This window comes from Amblyomma mixtum, chromosome 6 (assembly GCF_055824585.1).
Source record: "Amblyomma mixtum isolate Tamu chromosome 6, ASM5582458v1, whole genome shotgun sequence".
NCBI classification, from domain to species: domain Eukaryota; kingdom Metazoa; phylum Arthropoda; class Arachnida; order Ixodida; family Ixodidae; genus Amblyomma; species Amblyomma mixtum.
The window spans coordinates 130,151,410-130,169,042 of NC_143017.1; the positions used below are offsets into that span (position 1 = coordinate 130,151,410).

A 17,633-nucleotide genomic window follows, 5' to 3' on the forward strand; every position below is an offset into this window, starting at 1 on the left:
CTTTACAAAACTCTTGTTTGTTAACACTAGTTAGTTACATAACCTTTAGGAAATTTGACCCATATTTCTTGTTATTCTTCTCATCACGCGCTTTTCATACTCGTGCTATAAATACATATCTCGTAGCGTTACCTTTGAAATGTTATTTTTCAGCTATGATGGCGCGATGAAAGCAAGCGTCAAACACACCTGCCACCGTCAATTTTACTTCCAGCGTACGCATCGGACGAAACAACGAGCCAAATAGCAAGCCCAAAGAAGCACACGAAGCGCCTATACGAGAAGAGGCAAATGGCTGTGAGCGATGAAATTACCTTCTTTTGTTAGTGAAAGCAGCTCCAAATGTGCGGCTGCATTGTTTGCATGTCACGAACTAAATGTTTCGCGCTGTACGAAACCGCTGTTTGTGGCCAATATTAGTCTATAGTTTGTTTATTTTCGGTTTGTGGCCACCACAGTCGTGGCTCCCTTTGCCGAATTTGCATATTTATTACAACATTTAACGTCACACAGCTTAATGTTAGTTAAATATCAAAGGAAAACATCACAAATGCGGTTCCAACAAATCCATTGCCGGCATTTCGAGGTCGTTCGAGTTGGCACCCTCGTTATCGACGTGTGAGCACTTGACGCTCGTGAACACGTCAGCAAATTTTTCTCTGGCAGCCCGCTGCAAGCTAAGCTCGATATCGCACGGCCTTTGGCATTCCAGAGTGTTCAGATTAAAGTGAAATATGTACCTACAGTGATCTGCTCTGTCCCTGTCGTCTTTTCTTCTAGGAAGCACGCGATCCCAGGTCTATCTGCCCCACACTCCCCCCTGGGTTATCTACAGTGCCCCCGATAGGGAAGCTCCTGCTACCATTGTTTCTTCCACAGTCGGTCCGTTATCAAGAAAGAGCAGCTGATAGTGGGCTTTGTTTGAACGTGACGTAAGCGTTCCTGCCATGCGGTGCAGTCACGTGGAACCAATAGTTAAGCCCATCCGTATGCTCTTTGTGTTCCTTTGGCTGAGTTCACACTGCTTGCAGGGCGTGAAAGCGCTTGCGATTTCTGAAGCTTTGGTTGTGCTGTGCTCTACAGAAGCGGCGCTTCCCTAAGCTGGAGAGACAGTATGCTGCACGAAACTCCGGGCCTTCCAAGCGTAGATGGGTTGGGAGAAACGGTGAGTGCCTTCAGTTTTAATCCGACTCGCGCGAGTATGCGCACCTGGCCCTTTTTTTCTTCTCTTTAGGCGCACATCTTGTCGCCTGTGGTTATCGGCATGATAATCTCGCAAACCCTACAAATATTGCGGTAATTATCGCAACAATGGGGACAATAGGTCACTCAACTTTATTGCCTGATGTGTTCGGTGTCCTGATAGTTCTCGTGCCTCATGCCACACGGTTAGTGAAACTGTCGTTTCTCAACTTGTGACATCAGCAATAAAAATGAACTAATAACTGAAGTTCATTTATATTGTGAAAGTTCGATACTATTTATGTTTAATACTGTTGCTATTGCCCGTCTTTTGGTCTCTTACTCTCTGAAAGATAATAACTGAAGCAAAATTTTGTTGCTGTGCCTGTGTGAAGCGTATTAGCTTACAAACTATTATGAGCATTTTTGTGAAGCTGGGGAGGTATGACCAGTCAAATTTTTCATAGGTTCACGAGCAATTAAATTAGCCGGTTATAAGATCACCTTGAATAGGAATGACACACTTTTCACTCCATTTTCTTTTTTTTTCGGCACGCATGTGCTAAATAAAGGGCCACCACAAGCACTCATCGATCCGACGGTTTTGATTAACACTAACAAATTTAATACAAGAGGTGAAGTGGTGGCAGAAAATTAATTTTATTTATGTAATGGGGGATATACCTTGTTTCCAAGGTGAGAGTGTGCGTCAATTTATTCAAGGTAATAGTGGATGCAGGAGCATATCTGTTCGTTGCCAAACCTGCGTGTCGACCAATATTAGCTCTGCACCCGCTCAAATATTCGAGCTGATCTCTATAACGTCCCTGAACCTTGCACTCAAATTTGCTTCATAACATAACGCCCTTAGCGATGCATTCCGATTCATGTGTATCTACATTAAGTTTATGTCAGGTTTGTTTTCTATAGACTTCATGCTTGCGTTCTGCCTGTGAAACTGAAAGCTTTCGCATGTTCGCTTGTTTTAAGCTTGTTTTACTTTTCCTGTTTTCATTTCTATAGATCATCAGCTTGTATAAGCAAATGCATTTCTACAAATATTAAATATTTGCAGGCAATATCTGTGAATACCTTAACTTTACAACACACGTTCTTGGATTTTGAAATAATTGTTAGGATATATTTATGATGCAATTTTTCTGCAATAGAATAAATTTATTGGAGCAAAGAGGATATTTTTTACCTCCTGCTAGCTTAACCTTAACTCTAACCTTAACTTAACCCTAGCGACAGAATTAGGAAACTATTTACTACGGCCTTAGCGAGTCACCCTCATGACATATGATGACAAATAAAAAATAATGTTCCTCAACTGTAAAATTGCTGGGTTACATGGAGTTTACGACCAGATGTACGATTGACAGAGTCATCTTTTTCACAAGACTAAATGCAACCAATGCATTATTTTAGGGCCCTTCAGTACTGACGTCGAAATACCACATAGCCGTTGGTGTGAAAGTGCCACCACTAAGGTCGGCCAAGTAATCGCCGTTATATATATATCCAGCCTAGTTCCGGTGGTTGCATCGTTGGAAGACACGTGATCCTTCTTAATTAGTTGGCTGGTTAACCAGAATTGTTAACTCTGATAGTTATTGTAGGAGCCACTTAGCAAGAGTGACTTTGAGCGACTAAATTATTTAGTTAAGCTCCCAGTTAAAAGTGCAAGCAGTGTTGCCCATACGCCGAACTGTTATTGATGAAATGCTCATTTTAGGTGAACTGCTTGAAAAGAAAAGGGTACAAAGCGTGCTGTTCACTTCTACAACGCAGTATACGCTATTCTGCAACCCTCCAGAGCGCCGAGACTACTTTCCACATCTTGATCTATGAATAGTGTCTATCTGTCGATAATAGGGCAGCAAGGTTGTTGGCCTGGTGAAAGAGTCGAGATCGAATTGAAAAATTCGAATCAACCTGCTCGTAATGTGCTGATGCAAGTGTCAGAGAAGTCATATGAGTCGCGGTTTGCGTCACGGATACATCACTGCATCGAAGGGCGCGTGGGCAGTGTGGCCGATAAGTGCTGTGGCATGGAGGCCTAAGAACAAAAGTGGGCTCTGTATCTGGCCATGGCTGTCGAAGCGAAGACAATGCCGATAGACCAAAGCGGAATTATTGCGGTGTTTGCGAAAAATGTGGCAGCTAGTATGCCAAGTATCTACGAGGTCTGTTAGAAAAGTATCTGACCTTTTGCCAAAGAAAAAAAAACTGGCATAACCGGAGCGTTGGAAACCTAATCAAGAAAAAAAACTGGCCTAACTGGAGCGTTGGAAACCTAATCATCTTCAAAGTAGTCTCCTTGGAACTCCACATACTTCTCCCAGTGGTGCTGCCATTGTTGGAAGTATTCCGAAAAGGCCCCTTTCGAAATGGAGTTTAGCTCAGCTGTCGTTGCAGCCATAATGCCCTCTCTTGTCTGAAATAGCGCTCCTTTCAGTGGCCTCTTGATTTTGAGAAACAGCCAGAAGTCACAGGAGGCCATATCAGGAGAGTAAGGAGTCTGTTGGACTACAGCAGTCTGGTTTTCCGCGAAAAAAGTGTGAATTTAGTGCGAGGAATGTGCAGGAGCATTGTCATGATGGATGCGCCAATTTCCTGTTGACCTCAACTTCGGCCTCTTGTGCCGCACAGCACCACGCAGACGACGGAGGACATCCCTGTAGTATTGTTTTGGTCAATGTTTACTTTGTGGGGTGTGTACGCGTGGTGTGCCACACAGAGGGAGTCAAAGAAAGCAGTCAGCATCACTCTGACATTGCTGCGCACTTGGCGGGCCTTCTTTGGTCTTGGTGACGTGGAATGTTGCCATTGTGACGACTGGGATTTGGTTTCCGGGTCCTACCTGTACACCCAAGACTCGTCACCAGCGATTATGGTGTTGTTGAAATCGGGGTCACTGTTTGTGGAATCCAGCATATCCTGTGAGACTTCAACACGAAGCTGCTTTTACTCCACCGTGAGCAGCTTCGGCGCGAATTTCGCCGCATCTTTCTCCATGGCCAAATTTTCGGGGATAATGGAATGTTCAGAAAAATTGGTGATGTCCACCTCTTCCACAATTTCTCGGATAGTCACACGATGGTCCCGCGTCACCACAGCGTTCACTTCGGCAATGACCTGGTCATTTCGGCATGTTGATGGCCGACCGGAGCGTGGATCTCTCTGCACCGATGTGCGGCTGTCTTTAAACCAATTGTACCACTGCTTAATCTGGGTGCTGCTCATAGCATTGTCACCGAAAGTCGTCTGAATATTCCGAATTGTTTCCACTAAGCTGTCGCCTAGTTTCTGGCAAAATTCGATGCAGTAGCGTTACTCCTGTCGCAGCGCCATTTTCCTTGCAATAAAAAACCGACGAGAGCACTGCGCACTGCCTCACTCAAACGCTGCGTACCAGTGACTGACGCTATCGGCAGGCGAGAAAAAAATTGTGCATGTGCATGAAGGTTCAAGGTAGGCTGGTGCAAGCGTGCTTGTTTCAAATCCATCAGGTGTTCGTAAAAAAAAATAAAGTCGGATACTTTTCTAACAGACCTCGTATTTGTTCATCCGTCTCTGCTCAGAAATTTTCTGTAGTTATTACCAAAGGCCGGATATGTCGATGAGTTTAGGGGCCATGTATGAGAACGACCTGCTCATCAAAGCCGCAGAAGTATAGTGACGGACAATGTACAACCTTGCACGTTTAGTTGTACCCAACCATGCAGCATTTTATCCTTTCTGTCTCCCTAGACGACCAAGGAACGATTGTAATTCATTCGATTCTTTAACCGAAAAGTGGACACATCTAAGCACGCAAAGAGGAAGCGTTCATAAGCCGTAAGTGAACATAATAAACAATAATGAATTTGCGTTTGAGTTTTATTCAACCGAATGACATGTATGCTACGTATTGGACAATCCAGTAGTGCGGGAAAAGAAGAAAGCAAAATGTAACTATGTTTTATTATCTTTATTTCATCATTGAAGGAACGTGATTTCCTTATATACTTCGATTACACATAAAGTGACTGACAGCAATAAAGAAGAAAGCAAGCCACTGTAAAGAGAGGAAAAGGGGAGGATGCGGTCCAATAGAGCTGCCATGCACCGAAGTATTTTGAAATTGAATGTTTATTTTTTTCAGTGAAATATAGGAAATGGGTCTCGGGCGAAAAGCCACGAGGGTAGCTTGAGAGGTGCCCGAGGTCCAGTTGGGAAAGTTTTAAAATATATAACAAAAAAGCAGAGCAACAGAGTATGTGCAACTCAGAGGCAAACATATACATGTAGGACGTCGTGACATAGTACACAACAGCAAAATTTCTGGTCGTCAAGAAATAAAAATAAAAGCAGTGAACCACCAAAGGCCGTTGAACAGTATGCAACACTGCGTGGCTTTTAAGAAATTAAGCGCTCAAGGTAATGCTCCCCTAGGCAAAGAAAACAACAACGGAGCTGCATGAAAAAAATACAATTTAAAGTCTTTCATGGGTGCTGTAAAAATGACTGGATTGTATATACAATTGGGGATTTAACGTGTGCGGAAAGTGAACCGAAGGCTCTGGTTGCCATATTATGTCCTCGTTCAAAGAACGTCCCATTCTTGTTTTCTTCTGGTGAAGAAGCATTTTTCTTTAAGCTGAAGTCTAGCAGAAATCTTCAGAAAGTCGGATGCGCGTTGTGGCGAGAACCTAAGGCAATGCAGTAAGCAATACTCAAACGTGATATGCCCGTGAAGATTCCTATACTGTGGAAATAACCTTCCCGTATGGTCAGTGTAGCTCGCACCAGCGATAAGCCTAATCGCCTTTTTTTGGAGGGCGAGTATTATATTCAGGTTTGTTTTACATGTAGGGCCCCAAACAAGGGGACAGTAATTTATGTACGATTGAAATCATCATCATCATCATCATCAGCCTGACTACGCCCACTGCAGGGCAAAGGCCTCTCCCATGTATCTCCAATTAACCCTGTCCTATTTGTTCATAGAAGGTTGCGGCCAAGTACTACACCAGGGTGGCCAAATCCTCTTCTAGTGAGGAATTGCGTTTATTATTTATTGCAATTTACCACTCATTATTAAAATAATGCGTGGTAAATTGTAATCTTATGCTTCGGGGAAAGGTCATCGCGACATCTAGAAAGGAAGCCTACAGATTTCGAAAGCTTGCTTTTAATGTTCAGACCATGTACAGACCATCTCATGCGATAGTCGAAAACGACGCCTAGTGATTTATACTTGTCCACAATTTGAATAACATTATTTTCTAGCTTTAGTTCATTTCACGCAGTAATATCCAGGCTAAGGGGCCGAAAAAAGACAGCCTTAGCCTTGCTGGAGTTAACTACCAAACCATTAGCCCTGGACCATTTGTGCAGAGCACAAAAGATATTCCCTCCATTAATTAGTTCGTCGGCAGAAGAGCCCCTAAAGAAAAACCTTGTGTCATCAGCGTACTGAACACAATTTACGTTATTGGCTATACTTGCTGTGTCGTTTGCATAGACATTAAAGACAAACGGACCGAAAAGGCTACCTTGCGGGACACCACACTGAATAAAAAGGGAGCCAGATTTGTAATTAACCACCGTAACGACTTGGGTACGCAGGCTTAAGTAAGACCGAAAAACGTCAAGAGAAAAACCACAGACGCCATAGCTGTCGAGTTTAAAGGGCAGTATTTCATGATTAAGACCGTCGAAAACTGGTAAAATCGACGAAAATACCGAGCGTAAGGTTTTTTATAGTTTGAATATTCCCTAAAATAATTTCCTTTTGCAAGAGTAAAGCAGCTTTCGTGGTCTTGCCCTTCCGAAAGACAAATTGACTGTCAGTTAATAACGAATGTTTAGAGAAAAACCTATGGGCTCTCTTATGGATTACTTTTTCTACAGTCTTAGAAAACACGGGAAGAATAGAAATAGGCCGGTAATTTTTCAACTTGTTCTCAACGCCTCCTTTCAAAATAATAGACACTTTTGCATGTTTTCCACTTGCAGGAAAAATAGCCAATGGGAGTGATAGGTTAAAAATATGGCTTAGGTATGGCGGTAAGAAATCCGCAACAAACTTAACATTTGCCGCAGAAACTGAGGCCTTTATGTCCATAGCTAGGGTCTATGCAACGTTTGTGATCCGAAACTTCGTCGCCCGACTGGACAATGGGCGTTACGACACTGTGGTTCAGCGGCAACATACCGCCATCTGTCGCCAAAGCGGAGAACGTGGAAAGGTTCAGCTATCTGCCGTGAGGAGGCAACGAGAGCACAATACAAATGATTAGAGAGGAGTCGACATGGAGGAAGGAAAGAACTCAAGGGTGCCTTTGGTCGTTCGCCTGCATTACTGCGCGCTGGGTACTGCACCTTGTCAGCGTAAGGGAACATGGAGAGGGAAAAGTGAAATTTACCTGCATTTTCTGACTTTGGGACACCCACTGCCATGTCGCAGCTCCACTTTTGAGCGTGGCTCACTCTTATTAAACTCGTTTGAAACATGCAGAATAACCGCGCTCAAGCCGGCTCTCTCATGTTGATATGTTGCAATGTTAGGAGGGAGCCTGGCATGAGCAATAGCACTTCGAAGAAAGCGAAAGAAGCAAGGTTTTGTTTCCTGTGTGTTGTTTTACACTTATTACCGAGTACAAGTAGCGTCGCAGGAACTACTGGCGCTTAGAACCCACAAAGCTGTAGAGACATTGAGCACGAAGTGACTCGTCTTTAGAAATTTCTGCTAAATTGAGTACATTGCTGCCAAAAGGTTCTATGTACCAATTCTCGGAGCGAAGGCGGGTAGTTGTAAGGTCAGACAAAACATTTGATCGCAATCATCATCACAGTTTGTTCTCAATTACCGGACGGCATTCCTCCATGCCGGACGGCTTGTTGAAGCGGCTTTGTAATGACGTTTCTCGTCTGATTCGGTTTCATGCATATCAAGGCTGCAGTTACGAAGCGTAGCTAAACATGCAGATTAGATTTTACCAAAGGTTACAACAACGTCATGTACCAATTTTGTCCAACAACATTACATTCAGGGCACGTGAAAGTGTATGTACTACAGTCATCGTGGACTGTTGTATTCTATGAAATGTTTTGCATGAGACCACGAGCATTGCGCGGACTTTGTGTCACTGAGGAATGTGTGAATAATTTGCAAGCTTCATGCACAAGCTTCTGTTCTTCAAAACACAAAGAAAAATTGATGTTTGCCAAATGGAATTAATTGAGGTGGCAATACGACGGCATGTCCTCGTCCTAGCACGAAAGCAAACATCGCACTTGATTCAAACATCTGCGTCAGATACCGATTGATTCCGTCCACGCGTATCAGAAGAGTACATTTAGAGCTCAGAAATGAAACTTTTCTGAGGTATTGTTGAGTCTGGATTGCTGTCCATTTGCTTTTCCTCTACCGTAGACAAAAAGAGCTGGCAGTCAGCGAGAAAAGGAAACATTGTCAACTCTTGCGTGAATGCCGAGAACAATGGGTGAGAGTTGAATAGCAGTAAGCCACGCAGCGTTAACATTGTATTGTCTTCCCTTTTTTCTTCATCTTTCAGGGTTCTTGTTGAAATTCTTTACTAATCAGCGCGAATGTCTCCAACATGTAATTATGATCGACTGAGCAACCGTGGCATATTGGATCCAGTCACCGGGACACTGTGACGTCTCGCAACTTCAACCCATAGCAAGGGTGCTGCTTATAAGCAAAAGACCTAGGTGGAAAAATCAATAAGCGTATTGCGCAAGAAGAGATGAAACGGCATGGCAATAAATTTTGGAAACTTTGTAAATAAATTTATCCCCAGTTTTTTAGTTATTCCGTGATGGGATATTCCAAATATGAAATTTTGTCACACTTCCAGGCATGAAAAACAGCCAGATGCTTTTAAAGTTATGATACAGTGAACTTCTGTTTGCTCGAAATGAGTAAATTTACGAAAGCATTATGCAACTGTGTTATCAAAGTTTTCATCAGTATTTCAAACAAAATCAGGCAACCTGCACGTGCATCAGGAATGCTTTGAAATGTTTCCCATAAAATGATTAGGTAGCATTGAAGAGACGTTAAAGCCACACAGATGACAGCGCAGGAAACAACCACAGGGGTATTTCATGCAGTTTCAAATTATGAGAGCTCAAAAACGAACAATACGTCCCAAAGGATAACACTAGAGCAGCGTTTTCAGCCTAGCGGAGCACTAGCCAGTAAATTTGAACTAAAATTTCTCTCGATACTTCAACAGTTTGCTTTACATAGCTGGAGCGCAGAATTTGGAATCATATATGGTGTCATTCCAGCTGTAACAACTTGAGCGGAACGAAGCGTGCAAAACTCCGCGCGTGAGTGGCAAAGACTATCCGCTTGGAAACCCCGCGCCAAGCGGAACAGCTTTGCTGCAATGCGTCCAGTTCAGCTTTCACATCCGCAGCCGCTGTCAGCTCGCGCAGGCGCTCGCAAACTCAGTCGCCTTCAAGATTTTGCACTCTTTCTTCAGTAGATGGGAAAAAAAAGTTTAGTCTGAACGAATTCTTTGAACTGGATATAAACAACATTCTAGTGTAAACTTTTCACTAATTTCCAACTGTTTAACTATAGCATAATTTATACTATCTAAATAATTACCTAATTAAGGCATAAAAAGTACAGCTGGCGACACTAATTGATCGCTAGGATTAACTAAATCCTTGCAGTTCAGAGCAAGCTACAGCTCGAGGTGCCGGCTTCCATGCGTGCGTGGTTGGCTTGAAAGCGCATGAGAAGGGCGCACTAGAGGAAGCCTTTGTTTCACTCTCGTAGCTCGCAATCCTCTACAAGAAGTGCGAAACTGAGTTTATACTTCTTCGTTCACGCGACATGACGCGTTATAGCTATAGTTTTGTAATCTTCGTTAGTTATGAGCCAAGTTAAGCTCAGTGCAGAAGAAAAATAGTTCTTCCCTTGGTCTTCATGTATCCCAGTTCTGTGCCAGCAGCGGCATACCCTATTGCAGCAAATTTCCTATCCCCATCTGCACTAATACGCTAACACTTAACACGCTTAACACGCCTAATGGGCCATCAGTGGCCTGTTGTCCACATTACAAGTCCCGCCCAAGTCAATTTCATCTGATTAATTTCCCCTATTATATCATCCTTGGCTGATATTTTGTTAAACATTGTTGTCCATAAAAAGTTTGGTTTCTTCGGGTTTAACGTCCCAAAGCGACTCAGGCTATGAGTGACGCCGTCGTGAAGGGCCCCGGAAATTTCGACCACCTGGGCTTCTCTAACGTGCACTGACATCACACAGTACACGGGCCTCTATAATTTCACCTCCATCAAAATTCGACAACCGCGGCAGGGATCGAACCCGCGTCTTTCGCGTCAGCAGCCGAGCGCCGTAACCACTGAACCACCGCTGCGGAGCTGTCCATAAAAAGTATTCCGCGGGTATCTACTAGTGCACTTGTAGTCATGAAAACTGATGATTTAAACCGGGTGTTTTACCCAAGATATCCTACAGTTTATGAAAAAAAAAGGCCTTTTGAGTTAGAGGAGCGCTTTTTTCGGCATAGCAGTGTCAGCTGTGGAGCGTATCAGAATGCAGCTCAGACGTGCTAACTAGTAGGTTGGTTAATAATATCATCGAGAAACATGTGGCTAACCTCAAATAATATCCATATAAGTTTTAAAATTTTCGAAAACGCGGTTGCCCTCGGCGTTGTGGCACAAAAAAAAAATTTGGCTATTTCGAAGAGTTACATGCATTGGAGGGGATGCTTTGCCTGCAAGCTTCTCGAAAGCGCATGTCGATGTAGCCCAAATTTGTTGGGCCACAGCGGAGAGGGTAACTGCGTTATTAGTTGCAGCATATCTTAGCTGTATTTTGATGCGATACACCGCTGACGATGTTTTGCCAAAAAAAAAAAAGCTCTCGTCTACCTTAAAAAGCCTATTTTAAAAACTGCGAAACTTGTTAGGTGAAACCCCCAGAATATCGCTCCAAGCATTAATGACTACCGGAGCCGACCAGCTGAAGGAGGCTCGTAATAAATTTGGAAATTTTTGGTAAATACGCAAGAAAATTTACGCGTGAGACATGGAAACGCCGTATCAATTGCCTGCTAGCCCATCTGGTCTGACGCACCGTCCACCGACACACATCGCGTTTCTCGAAATCTGCCACTGGAATTCGCCGTCAATTAGCAGCCATATCAGTACCGCGTCTTCGCTGTGATTACCAGAGTAAACGCACTGAGGAGTCCTCATTTCGAGGTCCTTTTACCGCAAGCTAGCTAAACGTTTTACCGCGTTCGCGCTTTCTGTCAGAACCGAGGTGAGAAGTTTTGGTTATCGGGTCCACTCTGAGAACGTTCACCTTGTTTGGCTTATCGTGATGGCGACCCGTGATAAGAAAGCTGATGTAAGTGGGAGCGTTCGGAAACTGGCGTGGAAGCCTTCCACAAGGAATACTTACAGAATGATCACAATAGACAAAGGCCGTACGCTTGTAAGGTGCTTTACACTACAGGTTGCCTTCCATATTTATCGCCGCATTTGTGTGCCGAGTTAAAAAGGGAACACTGAACGAGAGGGTAACCTCCATATTTCCTGGTATGCGTCTGCGTTCAGGAGCACTTGCCGACCCCGTCATGAAAGTGTCCCCTAATGTCATTGGTGAACGACCTGATTTGCGTTAACGCTTGTGTGAACAAAATGTAGGATAAAGGCTTGAAATCCAGGAAAGTGCAACAAGGTATCATGCAGATGCAACATTAAGAGAAAAAAAAAGAGCACAGGGGATTAGAGAACAAGAATTGATGATGGTTGACGATATTCTAGAGGAAGTCAAGAGAAGGAAATCAAAAATCAATTATTTTTCCGCTCCACAATGCGAGGCAGCTCAAGTTTGTTGTTTCCCATTCGCATTTAGCATAGCGCTGCGTTCTAAGTGACGTAACGTAGTCGACTTAGCTGACATTCGGAGGCCGATTAGCTTAAATACCCCTGGCAATGATCCATAACACTTTCTGGGTCAGAAAATCATCTTTTTTGCAAGGTGTTCAAAAAAACTGTTAATGCTTTTCCATGTCTTGGTCACACCCCGCTTCTGAAGATAAACTGTAAGAGACGAAGACAGATATTATCACAAAATAAGTATTTAGTACATTGTTAACCATGAGCTACATGTTATTGTTATTACCCTTATGTGCCACCGTCACCCTATTACTTTTTTTTTGTTTTCTACCTTTGTTTTTTTTTTAGTGACAGTGCAAATAAGTCGTGTGCAAATATGCTTAGACGCTACAAGGTGGAGTTGTTAATGGTGTTGACATGGCTAATGTTAGGCACTCAGAAAACTGAAGTTAACAGCAAGTCGCCCCAAGAAGATTGCGCTAGGCAGTGCCGGACACTTGTTAAACAGTGATATTTTATCGCACTCATGAGCTTTAAGCCATTGGTGTCAACCCAAAACACGAATAAGAAAACGTTAGAGCCAAGAAAAGAAAAAAATATTAGCTGCTGGCGAGGAAATCTACGCATGGCATATTAAACACAGCGGTCTTCTCGTCATCCATGCGAAAATAGTATGCGCTAATAGCCAGTCTGCCTGAGGAAAAATCTTCTTGTTTCACAGCTCCCATTTCAACTGTCTTGATGGCGTTTCATTCGACGCTGACAGCACCTCTGCAGCGTAAGCTCATATAAGGGTACGCAGTAACTGGAATCAGCAAATGAAACTTCGTAAGTCACATTATTTGTCACGCAATAGAGCGAAACGCCCCGTGCTCCAGAAAATCCGGTGTCGGCTTTGTCGACGTCGGCGTTGTGCCGAAAAATCACGAGCATGTCTCTGGCAGGTGGCGCCCAGAGAGCAACCTACGAGGCAGGTGGGCCGCCTAGGACACGTGATCTTGCGGCGTCATCAAAACCTGCCCATCGGCTAGTGAGCAAACTGACCACCGTGGCAGGTGGGAGTTAAATTAATGATTGGTCGCTCGGGAGGAGCAACCTGCGCCGCACAAGGCCAAACGCTGGGAGCACCTGCCATCTCAGGGTGGTGACGCATCGCTTAACCGCTGCACCACTGCTCCAGGAGTGGTATGGGGACTCCCAGGGATCTATGAATGTAAAGTAGAGAATGACCTTCCGCAGAAATGGGAATTAACCCACTACGCTATCGCGTCATATCCTGAAAGCGAAGCTTAAGTGTCCAATTTTTCACTGTAGTTATTGCGCAATAAGAGCCCCGCCAGTTTGGTAACTTAGAGGCTAAATGCTTTGCACGGCACTATATTGCGAAATTTGTATTTGTCGTGTTACCCAATGGTCAAGGAATTATGTTTCAGAGCCGAAGATTCGACATCGCGTTCTTGCTTCGGAAAAGGCCTTACAAACGAAAAAATGACGATTTCTGACGTTGCCAGCCCATTAAAGTTACAGCCTTTGCTGGCAATTTCTGTACATACATATCGGTCTCATAAGCCTGCTGAGTTTATTTCATTGCGACATGTGATGCACAGGGCAGGCTCTACACATTATACATATGAACAACTGAAGCAACATACTTGAGTAACATTCGGCTTATGGCCAAAAAGGATTACCGGGCATCGATTTTTTCAGCTGTGTTTTGGCTGGGCAGTAGCCAAGACCTTCGGGTGGATTTCCTAGGCGCTAGCGCATGAAAACTACAATGTCAAGAAATTTGTTTTCTGGTAGGACCATGACGTGAATTATCGCTGGCCTAGTGTGCTCGTAGCAAGCTCAGAATAAACGCCGTCAAACTTTAGTGGGTGTGTAAGGTGACTGAATACACAAGACATTCAGAACACTAGGAGTCACCTTGAGGTATAACTGGCAAAAAGAAACCGTAAAATTCAGTTACGCTCAGGCCTTCCTCGCGGGAACATTTAGCGCGTACGGAAGTTCTGATTCACAAGGGTACTGTTGTTTAGACATGATAGAAATGAGCAGCACAGACACAGGGTGATGACGGTGAATGACAGCAAGCGCTGTGTCGTTCACCGTGAATATCCGGGAACTGTAGCGTGGATATCCCCGCTTGGTGCTACACATAAGGCAAAAAAGAGGGTGTGTCGCACCAGCAATGACACTTCTGCCCCACTGCGATGACTCAGTGGTTAGCGTGCTCGAACGCTGAGCCTGAGTACGCGGTTTCAATACCGGCCGCGGCTACCGCGTTTCGATGGAGGCGAAACGCAAGGCGCCCGTCTACTGTGCGATGTCAGCGTACGTTAAGTAACTTAAGATGGTAGAAATTAATTCGGAGCCCTCTACTACAGCGTCCCTCATAGCCCATGTCAATATGGGACGTTAAACCCTGTATACCATATATAATGCCAATCCCACTTCTTTCGCTTGCTCAACTAAGTTCAGAGAGCGGCTAGGAAAGGCAGGCAGGAATGAATTGGCACAGGACCGTTATAACGAAATGGTTTATAACGAAAGAATTGATATAACGAAGGACTTTTGGAAGCTCAGTCAACATGGGGCGTAACGAAGTTACGGCTACAACGAAGTAATCGCCGGTCCCCTTCAACTTCGTTATAACGAGGTTCAGCTGTAGCAGCGCATTTCATCTTGTGTCTGTTTCGAAAGATGGCGCTCTTGGTCCAATATCTCTGCTGAATACATCCATGCGGCAAGGCTTCTTGATAGCAGAAAAGCTCCTTCTCTATGCTTACAACGATAGCACTGTAATCGCAGACGGTAGGTGCCGCGATCTTCATTGTCCACTGGCTTGAACTCGTCTCCACGTTCTATTCGCGTGGCTATCTACTGATATCAGCGATGTATGTAGTAACATTACCTTCTTTCTAAAAGCTGATCTGCGCTAATTCCCTTTTGGTTTTTAGGGGGTTTAACGTCCCAAAGCGACTCAGGCTATGAGGGATGCCCTAGTGCAGGGCTACGGAATCGACCACTTGTGATTATTTAACGTGCGCTAACATCGCACACTAGACGGGCCAGTAGAACTTCGCCTCCATCGAAATTCGACCGCCGTGGCCGGGATCGAACCCGCGTCTTTAGGGTTAGCAGCCGAGTGCGCCATAACCATTGAGCCACTGCGGCGGCGCCTGCTAATTCCGTGGTCCCCTTACGTCATTGTGCTGTACCGGTCAAAATTAAAATTAATGTGCACAAAAAAAAACACTTGGCAAATGCATGCTATTGGAAAGCGAGATATCACTGAACGCGTGATGAAGACTATGAAGCAAATGACAAACTTGCCAACTCGTCATCGTCATCATTACCATCATCATCAGTCCAGCTACATCCATCTCAAAAGAAAAGCCGCTCTCTCTCCCCAGTGACCTCCAACTAAATCTGTCTTCCGGCAAATGTTAGCCCAAGTCACGCGCCCGAGCAGTCAATAAAATTTGACAGTGGTGGTACATCAGATATGCCGTTGGTTGCCTCTGTATTAATTGTGTCGGTTTGCATTGAATCTAATTTATATGGCTGCACATGCATGTGACATCGTATGAATTTGTCCAATGACAAAGCTTGGCGAAGCATGGTAACAGCCCCACTTCAAGATGGGAAAGCTTAAAGTAGATAATAAACAATCTTGTGACAAAAAAATGAGCTATTCTCTTCCATTTCATTTTTTTTTTCATGGGCAACATGCTGCGAAAGTCTCTTGCAGTCACAGGAAAGTACCTGGACCTTGATAAGGTTCTCTGAACTTGTCGTGTTCAGGCTCTTGCTGCCACACGTAGCAATTCAGATAGCTAGGATGGTCCTCTCGCGTCCATTGTGAAAACAGCAGCACCTGTGACGCACGCAGTGTCATCATCCTTTGTACAGGCGCCGATACCGACTCCCTTCATACATCAAAAAGTGGCTGGCAAGCTGACGACGGCGGAGTTAACTTCAGCTCTCCGAAGCTTTGTGGGTCGAGAACAAATCTCGAGGACACAATTGCATCGAAGTCGAATGCTGCATTAAAGGAACATTTCGCTCCCTCCTCCATCTTTTCCGCTAAGGCGTTGTTGGAGTACCCACCGAGCTGTGAAGCAGTCTTTGCGCCCTTCATTTTCTCAAAAACAATGTACATCCGTGGCCCTCCCACAAGGCGACTATGTGCCTGTCCCCATCGACGCTAGCGCCTTATGGTAACGGCTGCGGATGCTGATGAAATTTCGCTTGCTCCCCAGATGGCGCCACATACTGTGAAGAGGGCAGGATTATAGCAGTGCTTCAGGAAGGAAATGTTAGCGCCATTCGAAAAAAGGAACGGAAATTAGATGGTGGAACCGGCAGAGAAAAAAAGAAAGAACTGAAAGCTAACTTCTGTAAGTTGGGTGTTCATTATCGTTGGGCTACTGCACTACGTGCGCGAGAGGCCGCGCCTCACGTGCTTGACGACAGCGATGGAAATGCCTCTTCACAGTCCTTGTAGCCAACATATGACACTTTTTCGAGGCGCTTGTGCATGACTTTGCGTCAGCGTCCTTGCATGCAGTGCAGGAGCCCTAAGCAGGTGATTACAGCCAACAGGGCTACAATTTATGCTCACATCTGTGGCCTCAATGCGCCGTTTAATATTTTAAAAGTGGTGCAACACTCGCCATGAGACCGTTTCTCTACTCGTTAAGCCTGCCCTAGTTTCTTTCTATGACCGTCCTTGCTGCGAATCTCCTAAACCCTTGGATGAACTTGTTTCATCACCTCTGGCAACCCGGATATCCCCATTCTAGTTATGCCGCCGCGGTGGCTCAGCGGTTATGGTGCTCGGCTGCTGACCCAAAAGACGCGGGTTCGATCCCGGCCGCGGCGGCTAGAATTTCTTTGGAGGCGAAATTCTAGAGGCCCGTGTACTGTGCGATGTCAGTGCACGTTAAAGAACCCCAGGTGGTCGAAATTTCCGGAGCCCTCCACTACGGCGTCTCTCATAGCCTTAGTCGCTTTGGGACGTTAAACCCCTTAAACCAAACCAAACCAAACCATTCTAGTTATAGGAGATTTCAACGGCGCACACGCTGCGTAGGGTTACAAAGAGGATTCCTCCAAGGGTACACACAATTGTTGCAGGTTTCTACATCCTTTTTTTTTTCATCTTCTTAATCACCCGCAAACCTCTACGTGCCCACGTAGTGGCCCGTATACACCTGATTTGACCTTTTCTCGGCTATTGAATCAGATGCTTAGGTCATTGATAATATCCCTAACGAAATTGCACCACAGCGTACGCTTAACGTCATGAGATTCTGTGCATGCAGATAATCGCTTATCCCCATTCCACCCCTCTTCCGCTCTGTCAACTCTCAGCCGTTCTCTTGGCGCGCACAATCTCCACTGCAGCAAACGACAACGAGCAAGACCCTCACATACTCCTCCTCATTCTCTGGCCTCTTCTTCTTCAGGCAGGTCATTGTGCTCCTCACCACCCCGATGACTCCTCTGCTGTTCCCGTTCTACATCGGGCTACCACA

The 17,633-nt window shown here is 44.8% G+C and overlaps 1 protein-coding gene across 1 annotated transcript in view; it reads left to right on the forward strand.

The window, feature by feature from the left end:
• The first annotated feature begins 967 nt into the window (after positions 1 to 967).
• LOC149340406 (uncharacterized) overlaps positions 968 to 17,633 on the forward strand; it is a 76,426-nt gene continuing 59,760 nt past the window's right edge. Inside the window, exon 1 of the mRNA XM_089549167.1 lies at positions 968 to 1,165. Within this exon, the coding sequence (XP_089405293.1) occupies positions 1,115 to 1,165 (51 nt within the window). The 5' untranslated portion in view covers positions 968 to 1,114. The remainder of the gene's footprint in view (positions 1,166 to 17,633) is intronic.